This window comes from Aplosporella prunicola, assembly GCF_010093885.1.
Source record: "Aplosporella prunicola CBS 121167 unplaced genomic scaffold K452scaffold_33, whole genome shotgun sequence".
Lineage (NCBI taxonomy): Eukaryota > Fungi > Ascomycota > Dothideomycetes > Botryosphaeriales > Aplosporellaceae > Aplosporella > Aplosporella prunicola.
The window spans coordinates 65936-81579 of NW_022983561.1; the positions used below are offsets into that span (position 1 = coordinate 65936).

Here is a 15644-nt window from a genome sequence, read left to right on the forward strand (position 1 = left end):
CCCCCCCCCCCCCCCCTGCCCTGATTGCTCTGGAGCGGGGGGTCGACAGGGCAAGGATCGCTTCTTCATGCAGTGCATCTGCGCGGGCGTTTGCTGGCTTCAACGGGCTCGAACATCCTTCACCGCCTAGTGAGAAGGCTGTACATGATTCCGTCGAAGTAGGATTCAACATTAAGATCTGCGGATTCCGTTTACTCTATGAGTGCCTCGTCTATAGCACCAGTCCGTGGGTAGACGGGAAGTTATTAATAGTGAATGATGATGTCCTTTTTAAGGGCTCCAAGTTATTGGTGTTACTCAAATCTTCGAGCCCGGTAAAACTTGGTGAGTTTTTGTTTATCCGAAGTACTACACGTAGAAGAGACATATCTTCGGTCCCACAGGCTATCTATCTCATTGGATGGGAAATCTCGTTTGACGGTGACAAGTGCTACGTGTCTTGTTTGCGCCTGTTGTCCGCATACGGATGCATACAGCAGATATATCATGCCAGCAATAATGGCAATGACAATCGGACAACAGGAAGTAAAAGCCCGGTAAGTATGCATACTTAGGGCCACTAAACGCAATGGATCATTAAATTGATAGTCCGTAATCCAAACAGCCGGAAACTCCGCGTGAATGAGGCTAAACATCAAACTGCATGTCGAATTATGGTATGTACGCTACCAACTGCGATTCTAGAAAAGCGCCAGTTCCTTGAAGCTTCTTCCCTAAATTTATTTCGCTTCCCTTTCCGCAGCAGGCTTCAAGAAGTTAGTAAAAAGAGGACGCAATAAGATCTATCACCATCGCAAACACTACTCGTAATCCGTCTTCTCAACACCTCATTGCTTGCATGTGCTGCTGTATCTCACCGGCCTCGGGAGGAGTGATGCCCGTCGCCGCGGGCTCCTCGTTGATAGGCTGAGAGAGTCTAAAGACGTATGATGCGAGGAAAAATAGCACCCTAGAGGTGCGCGAAGGAGCAGAAAGCAGTGCAACATTCAATTTCAAATTATCACATCGCATATGACTTTTGAACCAAAATCGGGCAACTTTTGTTCTTGGATGCCTGATGGCCTGAAGACCTGACGGCCGTTGGTGTTTCGCGGGTTCGTCTGCCTTAGCCGCGGGTCTTAGTCAGCGCCGCGCCAAGACCCCACAACCGCCGAAATCTACATTTTGCGATTTGCGCTTCGCAACTTTCCTTCTGCACCCGCGACCTCTCCCAACCACCGAAAGAGACAGACCACCTTACAGCACTAGCCATGCCGTAAGTATCGTCCTTTCCGGCTCTGGCTATTCCACCATGGCTGATTGTCAATTCCTCGCAGTCCCAAGTTCGATCCCAATGAGGTCAAGGTCATCCACCTGAGGGCCACTGGTGGTGAGGTTGGTGCCTCTTCGGCCCTTGCGCCCAAGATTGGTCCCCTCGGTCTGTCGCCCAAGAAGGTCGGTGAAGATATCGCCAAGGCCACGTAAGTTTGCGCCCGGAAGAAATTGCAACGAGCGCTCGAGCTGACCTGGAACTGCAGTGGTGACTGGAAGGGTCTCCGTGTCACGGTCAGGCTCACCATCCAGAACCGTCAAGCCGCGGTTTCGGTTGTGCCCTCCGCTTCCTCCCTGGTCATCAAGGCCCTTAAGGAGCCTCCCAGGGACCGCAAGAAGGAGAAGAACATCAAGCACACCAAGTCCATCCCTCTGGACGAGATCATCGAGATCGCCCGCAAGATGAGGTTCAAGTCCATGGCCAAAGACCTCAAGGGTACCGTCAAGGAGATCCTTGGTACCGCTTTCTCCACTGGCTGCCAGGTCGACGGCCGCTCCCCCAAGGAGATCTCCGACGACATCGAGGCCGGCGAGATTGAGAGTGAGTTTTTCCGGTGATCTGGTCACGGCTGAGTTTTTGTGCTAACTTTGTGTAGTTCCTGAGGAGTAAATTTAGATACCCGGAACATCTCAATCATTTTTTAACTCCGGAAAAAATGAACCGTTTGATCAATGAGCACGGCGTTTTGTGTTGAATGAGGGAATAGGCAAAAGTAATCATGATACCAGGACCGGACGTTGCGGTCCCGCCTTGCTGCCTTTCCCGCCCCACCTACATGCATAGTGACGTTTGCCACCTTGCCAACACTCTGGCCTGAACTATTTCCTCCATGGTTTTGGCCTATTTTGGTGCAAGGGAGAAGGATCTCCTGACCTACTACTCACCGCGGCACTCTGGCTCTTGGGCCCATGTGGGTGCAGTGGTCCATCTTTTTTGGTCTACATGCCATTGCGTGAAGAGCCTGGTACAATACTTGGTATACGTGACTAGGTACCTATATATGTATTTGAGATATATGTTTCATGTAGTTTCGGAAAAAAAAAAAAAAAAAATACATTTATATATATATATATATATATATATCGTCCGTTAGTCTGTCCGTCCGTCAGCGTGTGCATTGTTTATGTGGTGCGACGCATGTAACCGAGGCAGTGTCGCGGACCCATCTCCTCTCTCTCGCCCCATATATAGACGCATCGATAGCGCGGGAGGACGTCGAAAGAGGCTCATGTACCGCGCGCGCACCCGCAGTGGGCCGGCATATGCGGCTTCGCGAGGCTTCCAAGGCTTTCTGCGCAAAAAGTCAAGCACCGGTGACGAGGGCGCAAGGGAAAAAACAGCGCAGCGGGCCGTCAGCTGAGGGTAAGCTAGGCGGGAAGCAGATGGGATTCGGCTGCGGTACTCCGAGTTGGCGCTGCATGCAGGCGCTGATCACCGTTGGAAGATTGGGATGCTAGGTAATGAGGTCTTTGTAGGCAGTCTCACGCCCCTGCTCCGAGTCAGCTTGGCGCTCAACTCCGCCTTTTCCGAAACCCAAGGCATCCACCGCACGCCAGGCTGCTCCCCACACTGGCTGGTCGAGGCAGAGCATCCTGCGGGCCCGGTGCCAACGGCGGCCGATCCTTTCCACCCGCGTTGACGCGGTGCGGCAGGCCGGCAGGGTTGGGCGGACGCCACAGAGTGCTGAGATCAAAAGCACTGCAGCGCGTTGCATACGGGGCGCTCCTGGGCGCTGTCTCGGCGCAGGCCCTCATCCCAGCAAAAGCCCTCCAACTAGTACCGGGCCCACGACAAGCTGTGCCCGACAGCCCAAGTCGTCGTCGTCTTCAACCTCACACTTTCCCTTTCGTCGTTGCGCGCGCGCTCCCTTTCCCGACCGCGCTCCCGCCTGCCCCTCCGCCCTCTGGCGCCCGCAGCCAGTCAGCGCTGCGCCCGGCCGTCCTGTGTCATCCCACGCCCCGGCCAGCCGCCCGCTCAAGTTGCGCATTGCCGCGCCGCTCGTCACCACGTGTGACATACATTGATGCTGCCAGCCGGCCAGCGTCAGTAGAGAACCTCAAATCAGGCTCCCACCCGACCTGATCAAGCGACGAGCGCTGTAACCTTTCTCCTCTTCAGCCCCGTCAGCACCATCAGCTTATCTGTAGCCTCTATTTATTTGCTCGGTCCGGCGTGCTGAGTGATACATACCCCAAGTCGTCGTCAGACGGGGCCTGGCTCCCTTGCATCACGATTCCAATAACACCGGTCGCGCCTGAGCCCCTTCTTGTCGCCTTGTCTTTTTACACCGCCGGCCGCCCTTCTCCCGCCGACTCTGCCTGTCGCTAATCGGACGGTCCGGTGCCTTTACTACGACACGCCCGCCCGCCCGCGCGCCTGCTTCCTTCCGTACCGCCCCTTTCGAAAAGAGCCGGGGATCTCTGCTGGTCTAACGCCAGTCGAGAAGGCCGGGTGCCGCCATAATCCACTTGCTATACACGATATGTCATGCGCAGGCGGCAGGACAAGACTACGCAAAGGCATAGGCACAGCCGGTCTTGGTGAGACTGCCCTCATGATAGGAGCAACACGGCGTTAAAACTGGCCTTTTTTTCCTCTGTGGCTTCGCCCCTTGACGCCCTCTCCGCCCGGAGACGCTTATTTCTACCTGGACTTGTATCAGTAGGGCTTTGGCCATGACGATGACGCGACAATACCCTCCGCAACCGCATTCTCCCGCCCCTCACCATCTCTTCCGCCGCAATCCGTCACATGGTCTTTACAATCCTCTTCCCATTTCGCCCCGGACCAGCGCAACTTCCGACGCCTTTTCTGGAGATCGACCATTGCAGCAACCTCCATCGCAATACGCCCTTCCGCTGCATCGAGCTGGCTCGTACCCGCGGCGCGATTCGCCAGAGAAGAGTCATGCCGCAAAAGTGGAGCAGTCGGAGCATATGCTGCGCCGCAAGACTCCAAACGGGATCTTGGCCGCAGCGTATGATGGTACTTCAGTGGAGCAAACCGAGAAACCTCACGCCATGAAGCACATTCTTCTGCCTGTCACGACTGCCGGTGGCGGCGTGAATCCAACGGCAATCCCCTATGGCATGAAGCAAGAACTCCCTCTTCGGACACCAGGCGCAATGCATGGAGGATCGGACACTCCGCTCCCGCTCCCGCAACCTCCACGTGGGGGCGAAGGTTACGATTCCGGCCACCTGGGTTTCGATCCTTCAAACATGGCGTGGAAGAGGGGACAACCACCCTTTCCTCAGATTGACTCCATGTTAAACCAGCTCCCTCCTCACCAACAGTTACAGTACATGCAGATGGGCCAACAATTGCCGGTTCAGCCGCCGTTCCAAACCCCGCTTGGCCCCACAGTATCGAACGAACAGGGTCCGTACGGGCCTTACTGGCCCAATGGCACATTCGTGCCTTATCGCCCAGCCGCAATAAGGGATCCGCGGTATCATTCCGCCGCAGCATCTGCATGGGGTCAACAACAGCCTGTTTTGGCCAACAAAATTAATGGCCATTGGCCATCCCACAACAATCGCGCATTTGGCGCGGGATATGCTGCACCATCCCCGGGGACCATGGGCTACAACGCTGGCGCTGTCCCCTTTGGTGCTACTCAAACATATGGCGCTTCTTCCGCACAATCTTGGGGCCCAGAAACAACACCATGGGGCCCTGTACACCGAAATCTTCATAACACTGGATTAGAGCAGAATGGCACAGGATACCACACCGGAATTGTTCCGGGGCAATACGACCCTTCTTTTCACGGTCCACCAGCACCTTTTGTTTCTGGGGAAACTACGCCTAGAGGGGACCTAACACCTATTGACGCGTCGTTTCAGGATTTCGGACCGCAGTCTAACAACGCACAGCTTCGGGAAAAGGTCCTTGACTGGGCGCATCAGATTTATGTTGATCTTCTGACTTATCTTCATCACGCTCGCAGGCATGGCCAACACACAAGGCACGGCCAGAGTCATTTACCGCACATGTTCCCAAAACCTCCACGGCAGCCTGGAGCAGACTTCTCTTACGCGAATCGTGACAACCACGGACTCCAGAGTGGTACTAAGAAGGTCGGACCTACGGAAAATGGAGCCGAACGACAGCTCCAGCGACCCAGCGTCGGTCATGCGCGCTCGAGTTCTCTGTGGAACGGCTCTCTGTCGGAGCGTCATCGGCTGGATCATCAACGACGATCTTCTTGGCACCAACAACCAGCTCCTGGTCCCACACAACATGCTGGACAGTTAAGTGAAGGTTATCGTCCTTTACCACGTGCTTCCGGGGCAGGTCCGGCGCCCATGACATTCCCACCAGATTCTGCTCGGATAGCGCTACAGACAATCTCGAAATGGTGTCGACAAAGCGGATGGAAATGGATCGATGGCATGTTGGTTGGCGGTTGCCTCGCATATGCCCTTCAAGACTTTTCTGGTGCATACGAGTGGTACTACAAAATCCTTCAGTTGGATAAGGAGTAAGTTTGGTTCTTCCGCCTCCTCAAAAATGGACACTTTTACTCACGAAAGCATTAGCCATGTCGAAGCTCTCTCGAACCTTGCAGCGGCTCTCCATTCCCTCGGAAGGACAACTGAGGCCGAACGTAACTGGATACACGCTATCAGGTTACGGCCAAGTCATTTTGAAGCTGTAGAGCACCTGGTGGGTCTGCTGTGCCAAAGCCAACGAGGCAGAGAAGCCGTCAGTATTATCGAATATGTGGAACACTCGCTGCAATATCGCCCTGCAATTCCCGAAGCAGCCAATGGCGATCGCGGGAGCGAAGCCTCAAGTTCTACGGGGCGATCTCCACTTTCCGAGGTTTCGGACTGGCCAGTGTGGGAGCAAGATGCCGAAGCCGAAAACATGCCCCAAGAGCTCAAGGATTTCCTGCGTCATGATGTACCCGGATTCGGTTCGAGCGGTTACGCAATCCCAGGATCCGAGAATGGTCGCATACTCTCGTTAGTGCACGCCAAAGGCAATATGCTGTATGCTCTCGGTGACAACACCAGAGCGGCCAAGGCCTTCGAGGATGCGGTAATGATCAGTGTTGGCCGACAAGTTAAGGACATCGGAGCACTTATCAGGCGCATCTTGAGGGTTGTCGACGAGGATGAGTTCGGCACTGCTGAAACTGGAGCACACGACGAGTACTCCCCTACGCCGATTCTCCTTCCGCCTGCCGCAGCTTTGAAAACAGCAAGTCTCTGCTTCCCTAACTACGGCGAGCTACCAGGCCTCAAGTACATCTTGAACAAGGGCATGTCTCGTAAAGCGGCGATTGCGACAACGAGCAACTCGCTTCTGTCTCTGGCCAAAATTTTTCAGGATGGTATGGCATCTGGTCAGCCAAAAACTCCTTCCGCAGCGAGTTTCGGAGTGCGCCAGATTCTTGCTCTTTACTACCTTTCTTTGTCTCTCCAGCCTAGCCCATCTACCGCCAACAATGTCGGTATTCTTCTGGCGAGCGTCCAGCAGACGCGGGCACCGAAAATGCCTTACACGGACACGGAATTGCCAAAGATACCTGGAGTCGTACCTGGCAGCGGCATAGCGCTTGCTCTTTCGTATTACAATTATGGCCTCAACCTTGACCGCAACCACGCACACCTTTACACCAACTTGGGGAGCCTTCTCAAGGACCTCGGTCAGCTCAGGTCTGCGATCAGCATGTATGAGCAGGCTGTCAATTGTGATCCCAACTTTGACATTGCCCTTGCCAACCTGGCCAACGCCGTCAAGGACGATTCTAGGATTGCCGACGCCATCATCTACTACAGGCGCGCCGTCAGCGCCAACCCTGATTTTGCGGAGGCGATATGTGGCCTCGCCAATGCGCTGAACTCTGTCTGCTCATGGACTGGCAGGGGCGGCATTGCTGCAGATGGGGGCAGACGTGATCGCTGGCACGTTGACGACAAAGGCATGCTTCTTGATGCTCGCATGCCTGGCGCTGTTAGCACGGGCTGGATCAAGCGCGTCGTCGATCTGGTGGAGAAGCAACTCGCCAATGGTGAAGACTGGGGCCGTGGCGCCATGACCGGTCACTTCATCGAGTCCGTTGTACATCTGCCAATCACCAGCCGTTCATATCCGAATCCGCGCGAGTACAAGGATGCCTTGAGAAAAACACTTCAACGTTGGTCGAGCCAGAAGTGGGAGGGTGCACGCGTCATCCGTATCGTCGAGCGTGCAACCAGACGGTTGGTCTGGCAGTGGTATCATGACAAATACGTGGAACGCAGACAGCTTCAGCCGTCGGCTTACCGCAGACCACCGCTCCCCGAAAGTCTCGCTGTACCTCAAGCGCCTACCGTCCTCCCTTTTCATACCTTCACCTGTCCGATGTCCGCCAAGCAGATCCGCATGATCTCCCAGAGGAATGGTTTGCGGATCTCGACAATGACGTTGAAAATGCCATGGCTGCCCCGAACTGTCTATCCGCCCCCAGCGCCTCCAGCCCCCTGCCTGAAGGTGGGCTATGTTTCGTCTGATTTCAACAACCATCCTCTGGCCCACTTGATGCAATCTGTCTTTGGCCTGCATGACGGGAAGAAGGTCAAGGCCTATTGTTACGCCACAACTCATAGTGACGGATCTATCCATCGACACCAGATTGAACGGGAGGCGCCTGTCTTCCACGACGCTCACAGTTGGTCTGCAGAGCGGTTGGTCAGGCAAATAGTCGACGACGGCATCCACATCCTCATCAACCTGAACGGTTACACTCGTGGCGCTCGTAACGAAGTGTTTGCTGCTCGCCCCGCCCCCATCCAGATGTCTTTCATGGGATTCGCTGGTACTCTAGGCGCCGAGTGGTGTGACTATCTTCTCGCCGACGAAACAGCCGTGCCGCATACGACGCTCAGAGATATGCGGAGGAATGTGGATTTAGGTGATCTGCTGATCGACGAAGACGCCCGCGAAGATGGTGAGCGATGGGTCTACAATGAGAACATCATCTATTGTAGAGATACCTTCTTCTGCTGCGACCACAGGCAGAGTGCTCCGGACGCCAGAGGCAAAGAGAATGAGTTGACATGGGAAGGAGAGGAAGAGAGACGATGGAAAATGCGGAAAGAGATCTTCCCATCTCTGCCAGATGACACGATCATCCTCGGTAACTTCAATCAGTTGTACAAGGTAGGCTTACTTCCTGGTCGTTTTCCTGGTCAGCCATCTAACAGCATTCAGATCGAGCCGACGACTTTCCGCACCTGGCTCCGCGTTCTTTCCCGTATCCCCAACGCCATTCTTTGGCTTTTGCGCTTCCCAGACGCTGGCGAGGCCAACCTCCAGGCCACGGCACATGCATGGGCTGGCCACGACGTCGCCAAGCGCGTCATTTTCACGGATGTTGCTCCTAAAGGGAAACACATTGAACGGGCCCGCGTCTGCGACCTGTTCCTCGACACGGCAGAGTGCAACGCGCATACGACGGCGGCCGATGTGCTGTGGTCCGGGACACCTCTTCTCACGTTACCGCGATACGAGTACAAGATGTGCAGCCGCATGGCAGCAAGTATCCTGAAGGGCGCGCTCCCCGACAACGAAGACGGCCGTCGTGCGGCAACGGAGCTTATCGCGCGCGATGAAGAGCAGTACGAAGAGTTTGCCATCAGGTTGGCGCGTCAATACAGGTACGAGGGCCACAGACCCACAGGCAGACTAGCAGAGTTGAGGAAGCTACTGTTCGAGTCGCGGTGGGACTCTGCTTTGTTCGACACCAAACGGTGGGTCCGAGACCTGGAAGAAGCGTACGAGACAGCGTGGCAACACTGGGTGAAGGGCGAAGGCGGAGACATTTTCTTGCGGGGTAGCAGGAGCAAGTCAATGAAGGCCGCGCTCCGCTGAGCGTCAATGGCCCACTCCCCTCTCATACGGAGAAGCGGTCTTGGTGGACAGAAACAACGGCGCGTCTGCTGCGCGCAAATATGCGGACACAGCAGCAAGAAGCCCAGATGGGCGCTCTGAGACAACAGATCATCCGCATCATCGGAGTTCGGACAGTGGGGCCCGCAGCGCCAGACAATAAAAAGAAAGCGGCGACTGGTGGCTTCGGAGGCTTCGGAGGCAGCCGCGCCAGCTGTCTCGCATTTTCGTCTGCGATGCAACGGCCACGCTGCGTGCGTTTCTTGGTTTGTCAGGAGAGGCAGCCGCGGAGATACCGGCTTGCCTCGTGTTCTTTTTTTGTTCCTCCTGGAGCGATTGTTGTTTTGACGGTGTCGAGGCGATGCTGGTTTGGATTTTGAGCTTCGTCATTGGATAGTAGGATACCTTTCTTTTCGATTTTCGAGAGCTGGCCGCCCGGCAAACAGTTGCTGCTTCGGTTGCTGCTTCGGTTGCTGCTTCGGTTGCTGCTTCGATTGCTGCTGCTGGCCGTGGTGGTTGGTGGCGATGATAGTTTTGGATGGATGCGCAGTTGCAGGTTTTCTTGGATTGGATTGCGGCTTTTTTCCGTTCTCTTTTCTTTTTCCTTCCTGTTTGTCGTTTTTTTTTTTTTTTTTTTTTTTTTTGCACGCACGCACGCACGCACGCACGAAGCCAGTCTTGGGAGATGATGCTCTCTTGTCGTCGTTGAGATACACCTTGCCGCGAGCCCGCAATCGCTTCCATGGCATCGTTGTTTTAATCATATAGATATCCTGACTCTTCTCTTCGAACGAACCTACCTCCTCCCCCACGAACGCACGCACTGCGCCTACAGTTCACACGATACGCTTCTGCCCACAGCCTGCCGCGTCCTTTCCCATTCCTCTCTTCCTATTTCGCATCCGGCATAGTAAAACTGGATGGACTGAGCTCAGCTCGCCTCGTTGCGTCGTATCACTCTAATCAAGTCTCCCCTCTTCCCCCATTCTCCCTTTCCTCCCCACACAACCATACACCGTCTCTTCCCTTTTCACGCCCACCTCTCCTTCCCTACCTACCTATCACCTCTCCGCTCGCGTCACACACGCTACCCTACGTACCTTGCACGCAACCCCTCTCCCCAGCCCGCCTTAAGCCTCACGCACCTCACTCACGCACTCACTCACGCCGCCGCCCAAGCAGGGACCTACGACCGCCCGTTCGCCCGCTGCCCCGCACCAACTGGCCGCGTTCTAGGCCGTCTTAGTCCTGGCCCTGGTCTGGGAGCCACCACACCCCTCCACGCGCGCGCATGCACGATCCAGCACGATACGGAACGATGCCATGTCCACCGTCTCTGGCGCTGCCACCACCAACGCTGCGCAGCGCCTCACGATCCCAGAATAGCGCCCCGGGCCCAACCAACACCCGTTGTCAACGCTCATGGCGCTCTCGATACCGCCGCCTGTGCTACATGCCTCCGACAGAGAGAGAAAGGGAGGGGAGAGAGGGAGCCTGTGCCACGTCGCCGCTGTCTCTGACGCTGTCTTTGGTGCTGGAAGGCTGCCCGCCATATCGACGACCTGCCTACCCGCCCACCCACCTTCCTCCCTCCCTCGCTCCCTACATACATACATACATACATACATACATCGACATCCCTACCCGCATGCACGCACGCACGCACGCACACGCAAGCGGCCGCCCGCGCAGGCGCACAAAAAGCGCTGGATGACGGGCAGCAGGAAGGAAGGACGGCCGGGCAGACCGCTCCCAACCCGGGGAAGCGGCCGCGGAGTCCAGACCGCAAGAGACCCCCCGGCGCCGCAAGGAAGGAAGGAAGGAAGGGGGCAGAGGGAAAACCAGCCCGGCGCGGCGCGGGATGTTGGACGGGTCATGAGGCGCTGCAGGACGTGCCGCGCGCGCACACACACACACGCACGCCCAGCACGCCCAGCCGAACGTATGTATGTATGTATGTGTGCCTAGGTGTATACGAGTGGCGGCGGCGCGTGGGCAGGCCGCGCGCGCTAGGTATCTACCTACCTACCTAGGTACAGAGGTCACTCGCACCCACCCACAATACCCGTTAATCACGGCGCGCGCGCGCGCAGCTGATTGACAAGCTGAGACGCCGTGCGCCCAACCCGATCCGACCCCCAGCCCCTAGCCCCCCAGCCCAGCCCAACGCGGCTCGGCCCAGCCCGGCCGTCGACGCGCTATCTAGATGGATACTCGCGCTAGTCGGTCGGCCAGATCTGTCAGTCAATCAGGCAGGCAGTGGGTGTGACGTGATATGATGGGCCGGGTGCTGACCTGACGTCTGCCGGATACGATAGGGTGGGTGCGGGGAGGGAGGGAGTGATGGAGAGAAAGAGGGGGGAGGGCGCCTGAGCTGAGCGGGTGGTTGAGTGGTGGTGAGCAAGCACATCATCATGGCGGCCTCGGGACCTATCTTTCTGTCTATCCTGTCTGTCTATCTGTCACATACCTACATACTCACCTTGTCTACCTACCTGTCACAAAACCAACTTGTCCATCATCCGGATCCATCACACGCGAGCCCCCACTCCCATACCTACCGCACAACAACAAGGCAACCAGGCAAACACCCGCAAGCAAGCCAAAAGCAAAATAAGAAAAAAAAAAAAAAAAAAAAAAAAAAAAAAAAAAAAAAAAAAAAAAGGAAACTAACAGGCTGCCACGCGGCCGCCCCGCCTATCACAATCACTACTACCCTTACCTGTCGACCAACCCAGCCAGCCAACCACCTAGTCAACCACCTAGTCAACCAGCTAACCAGCTACCTAGCTACCTGCCTGCTCGCCTGCCTACCAACATACGCACCCATATCGTGGCACCCCACCGCCCAGCGCCCGCCCAGCGCCCCCAACCCACTCTCCCCAAGCCCGAGCGATCGGGTCGGGACGGCGGCACGATGCGTCACGGCACGGCGCAGTGCCGGATCGAGATTTCGTGCGGGCTGGGGCTGGAGGCTGGGCACGCCGTGCAGCGGGGAGGCGGGCGGCCAGGCGGGTGCGGCACGCGAGGTGGGGGCCGCGGGGGGCCTAGGATGGGGGTTTTTGAGTGGGGTAGGTGTACTGTGGGTGAATCAAGGCGTGAGAGAGAGAGAGGGAGGTGAGTGAGTGGATGGATGGATAAAAAAGATGATGGATAGTAAGCGGAGAGAGAGCAGAGAATGGGATTAGAGGCGGATGTGTCTCCGTGCGGGGATGCCTCCATCTGCGTTTGCTTTTGCGCTTGCGCTCGCCCGTTGCCGGTGGTGGTGGCGACCTGCTGATGCTGCTGCTACTGACGTTTGCATGGCTCGCTCCCGCAGACAAGCCCCCCGGCGCGTGATGGGAGTTCTGGTAGGTGAACATGTCGATGGTGGAGGTGATGTGCTTCTTGCGCACGCACTCACTGATGCTTTTCTGTTCTCTACCTGCTTGTCTAACCGTCTACTGTGCTCTACAGCCACCTACCTGTTGACTCCACGCATGCGCGCCCGCAGAGCGCCATCCACTCGTGTCCAGTCTGGTCTACCTGCGTGGCTCGCGATTACGTCTTATAGCTCGCATGAAGTAAACCCCACGTGTGAAGCATAGAGCCTGGAGCGGTGCACATGCCTTCGCCGCGTCCGCGACTTCATTTATCGGACGGCGTGGAAGGAAGACACATAAAAGAGGTGAAGCTGGGAAAGCAGAGGAGGGAGAGGAGGGCAAGAAGAGAGGAGAAAGAGGTTGTTAGGTGTACAGATAGATGTCAAGAGCTGGACGTAGGAGGGCATCATCGGCGTAGAGGAGTGAGGCGTGCTGAGTTTGACAGCGAAGATGGAGAGAGAGCGGGAAGAGACAGAACGGTGATGTGGTGGCGGTGAGGGCGTCGAAGGACGGTGAGATGGAGAGAGACGGGTGCAGATGGGCAAACCCAGGGTCTCCTTACAGCAACAGCAGCAACGGGAGGACGAAGTCGAAACGATGTGCCGTCCTTCATTCTCCCGCACCCCTCGTTCCTTGCTTACCCGGCGACCTGGCTACTGGCGACGGCGGCGGGCGGGACGGGACGGCAGGCGCAGTGAGGCGGTGAGTGGAGGGAGTTGCGGCGGTGAAGTATGCAGACGAGAAAGAATGGAAGAAAAGCTAGGAGAATAAGGGGACCCGAGAAACGGGAGAGTGCAGCGCGAGGCGGTGAGGCGAGATGCGCTGCAGTGCAAGAGGCATCATGCCTGTTTCCGATCTTGGGTCACAGATGGAAGGAACGAAGAATGGAAGAATGGCGCGCCCACGGGAACCACTGGTCGATGAAAGAGATCGATAGTATGACAGCAGCCAATCTAGTCGTCCATAGGTAGGAAGTCCAGACCGTCGCGGCCGCGCGGGAAAACCATAGCCATTATCTCCCAATCTATCTGCGCCGAGACGTGGGATCGGGCGTGCACCCGCAGCCGCAGGGCAGGGAGAGAGGGGGAGAGAGGAAAAAGCAAATATGGGATCTCTGGAGAGCTGCACGCCATTGCTGCCATGCTTTCCCGCCAGCCAGTCATGGCAGTCGGGCACAACGGCTCTCTGGGCAAACCCGCGCAGTCGGAATCAACCCGCCGTGGCACAAACGGCAGTACTCCATCTAGGTACCTAGGAAGGGCGGGCTGCCGCGTCACGGCGCACGCCTTCCATGCCTGCCTGTCTGCTTGCCCGCCTTCCTAGAGTACATGGAGTACGAGTCCCCCGCCGTCGCCCCCCGTCCCTCCCCCGTCCGCCCGCCCGCGCGCCGGTTCGATCTCTGGTTCGTCCGTCCGCTTGGGCCGCCGCCGCTCCTGCTGCGTGCATGCCAGGGTGCGTGCGTGCCGTGCGTGCGTCTACTCTATGCAAAGCAACAACGGCGCAGCGCGACGGTAAGACTTCCGTCCCCATGTTGCCTTGCATACCGAGAGGTGGTGGATGGCTGGCTGGACGGACGGACGGGCGGCCGGACACTCACTTTGTTCTTTCTGGCTACGCCGTCGTAGCTCCGTTGTCGGGTGCAGACCATGCAAGGCCACCTACGCGTGTCGGTCCGCGGTCCGCGAGCATGCTTACCCACCTGGGCAACTACGTAGGTGTAGAACAGAGAGATTGAGTCGCAGATGGAGATCGACGTGTGCGACGCATGGTTGCCATCATGTCGTCACCACCGCCGCCCCCTTACCTCTACGCATCCGTACCTACCGAGGTTCGCTCCGGCGCCCGGTTTCAGAATGACAAAGACCGACGAAACAACAGCCAAAGCATCTTCTAGGAAAGAGTCCCTGGAACCGGCACTGCCACAGCACGGAACACCCCCCACCCGCGCCATTACCAGGGGACGCCGGGTTAGAGGGAAGGAAGGGAGAAAAACTAATAGAAAATAAGAAACTAGAAGACAAAAAAAAAAAATAAAAATAAAAATAAAAATAAAAAAGGAAAGAAAGAACAGAAAGCACAAAGGTAGCACGCCGAAACAAGACCAAAAACTGGCGGCGGATCCGCGGCTCGCCAGGGGCGCCGCGCCGGCTGCTGCACGACAGACACAGTTCGGTACGTACCACGACCGCGCCGATGGGACTAGCAAACTAGCTAGCAATTTTTTGGTTTGTTTTTTTGGCCCCCGTCCACGAGTCGGGCTTGCGCCACGGCAGGGCACGCGTGACTCGGTCGAGTGGGCCCGTTTGCTCGCTCTCGCTCTCGTGGAAGCCAAGAGGCCGAGGCCCGACACTTGAGATATAGGTAGAGGACACGGACGGGGCAGGCGCGGCTGGATATTAATGAAGTGTGGATATGCAGAGCAAACGGCGAGACCCTGGCGACAGGGGGTGCGGCGGCATGCATCAAGTGGGGGCAGGGGCTCATTCCGGGTCGCTGGGAAAAGAAGTTGTTTGTCTCAGAGGGAAGATATACTTTTGGGGGCCTTTTCTTCCTTTTTCCAATTCCCTGCTTTTTTATTTTATTTTATTTTTATTTTATTTTTTCTGATGGGCGGTGGGCGGGCGCGAGGGGGGTCCCGGCGAGGAGCGGAGGATGCGCGTTGCGTGCTGCGAGGGAGCATTGACACAAGGGTCCCGGGAAAGGCAGTAGAGTAGGTTCGTACTCGTACCTAGTGAATTTTTGTCATTGTTGCCGATCTCTCAGATCTGTGGTGCAGCAGCGGGTGGAGATCATTGGGAAAGGGGTGTCATGTTTAGAGTTTGGCTTCGCCCCGCGCCGTTGCTCATCTATGCGCCCGAGTCCGGGCGGCCGGGTTGCGCAGCCAGAGCCGTTCTCGCTTCCCCCCGGTCGGACGCACGATTCCAAATCGCCGGCTGACGATTGCTTGTGGCGGCCGTTGGGCAGCTGAATCGCCAACGGCCACCAGAGTATTTGTGTTTCCTGACCTGAGACCGGGGGCGCGATCCTGGTCCCCCTCCCGCCCGCCCACCCCGGTCGCACATCTGCACATCTAACACATCGTCCTT

The 15644-nt window shown here is 56.8% G+C and overlaps 2 protein-coding genes across 2 annotated transcripts; both read left to right on the plus strand.

Annotated features, from left to right (window-relative positions):
• Positions 1-1250: 1250 nt before the first annotated feature.
• K452DRAFT_329378 (uncharacterized protein) lies at positions 1251-1921 on the plus strand (the record flags this gene model as incomplete). The annotated part of the gene is made up of 4 exons (XM_033545051.1): positions 1251-1255; positions 1317-1460; positions 1518-1852; positions 1908-1921. 4 exons carry the CDS (start codon positions 1251-1253, stop codon positions 1919-1921), a joined length of 498 nt encoding a protein of 165 aa, XP_033392873.1.
• A 2066-nt stretch (positions 1922-3987) lies between these two features.
• K452DRAFT_302191 (glycosyltransferase family 41 protein) lies at positions 3988-9178 on the plus strand (the record flags this gene model as incomplete). The annotated part of the gene is made up of 3 exons (XM_033542556.1): positions 3988-5798; positions 5857-8467; positions 8519-9178. The coding sequence occupies 3 exons, from the start codon at positions 3988-3990 to the stop codon at positions 9176-9178; spliced, it is 5082 nt and encodes a 1693-aa protein (XP_033392874.1).
• Positions 9179-15644: the final 6466 nt, after the last annotated feature.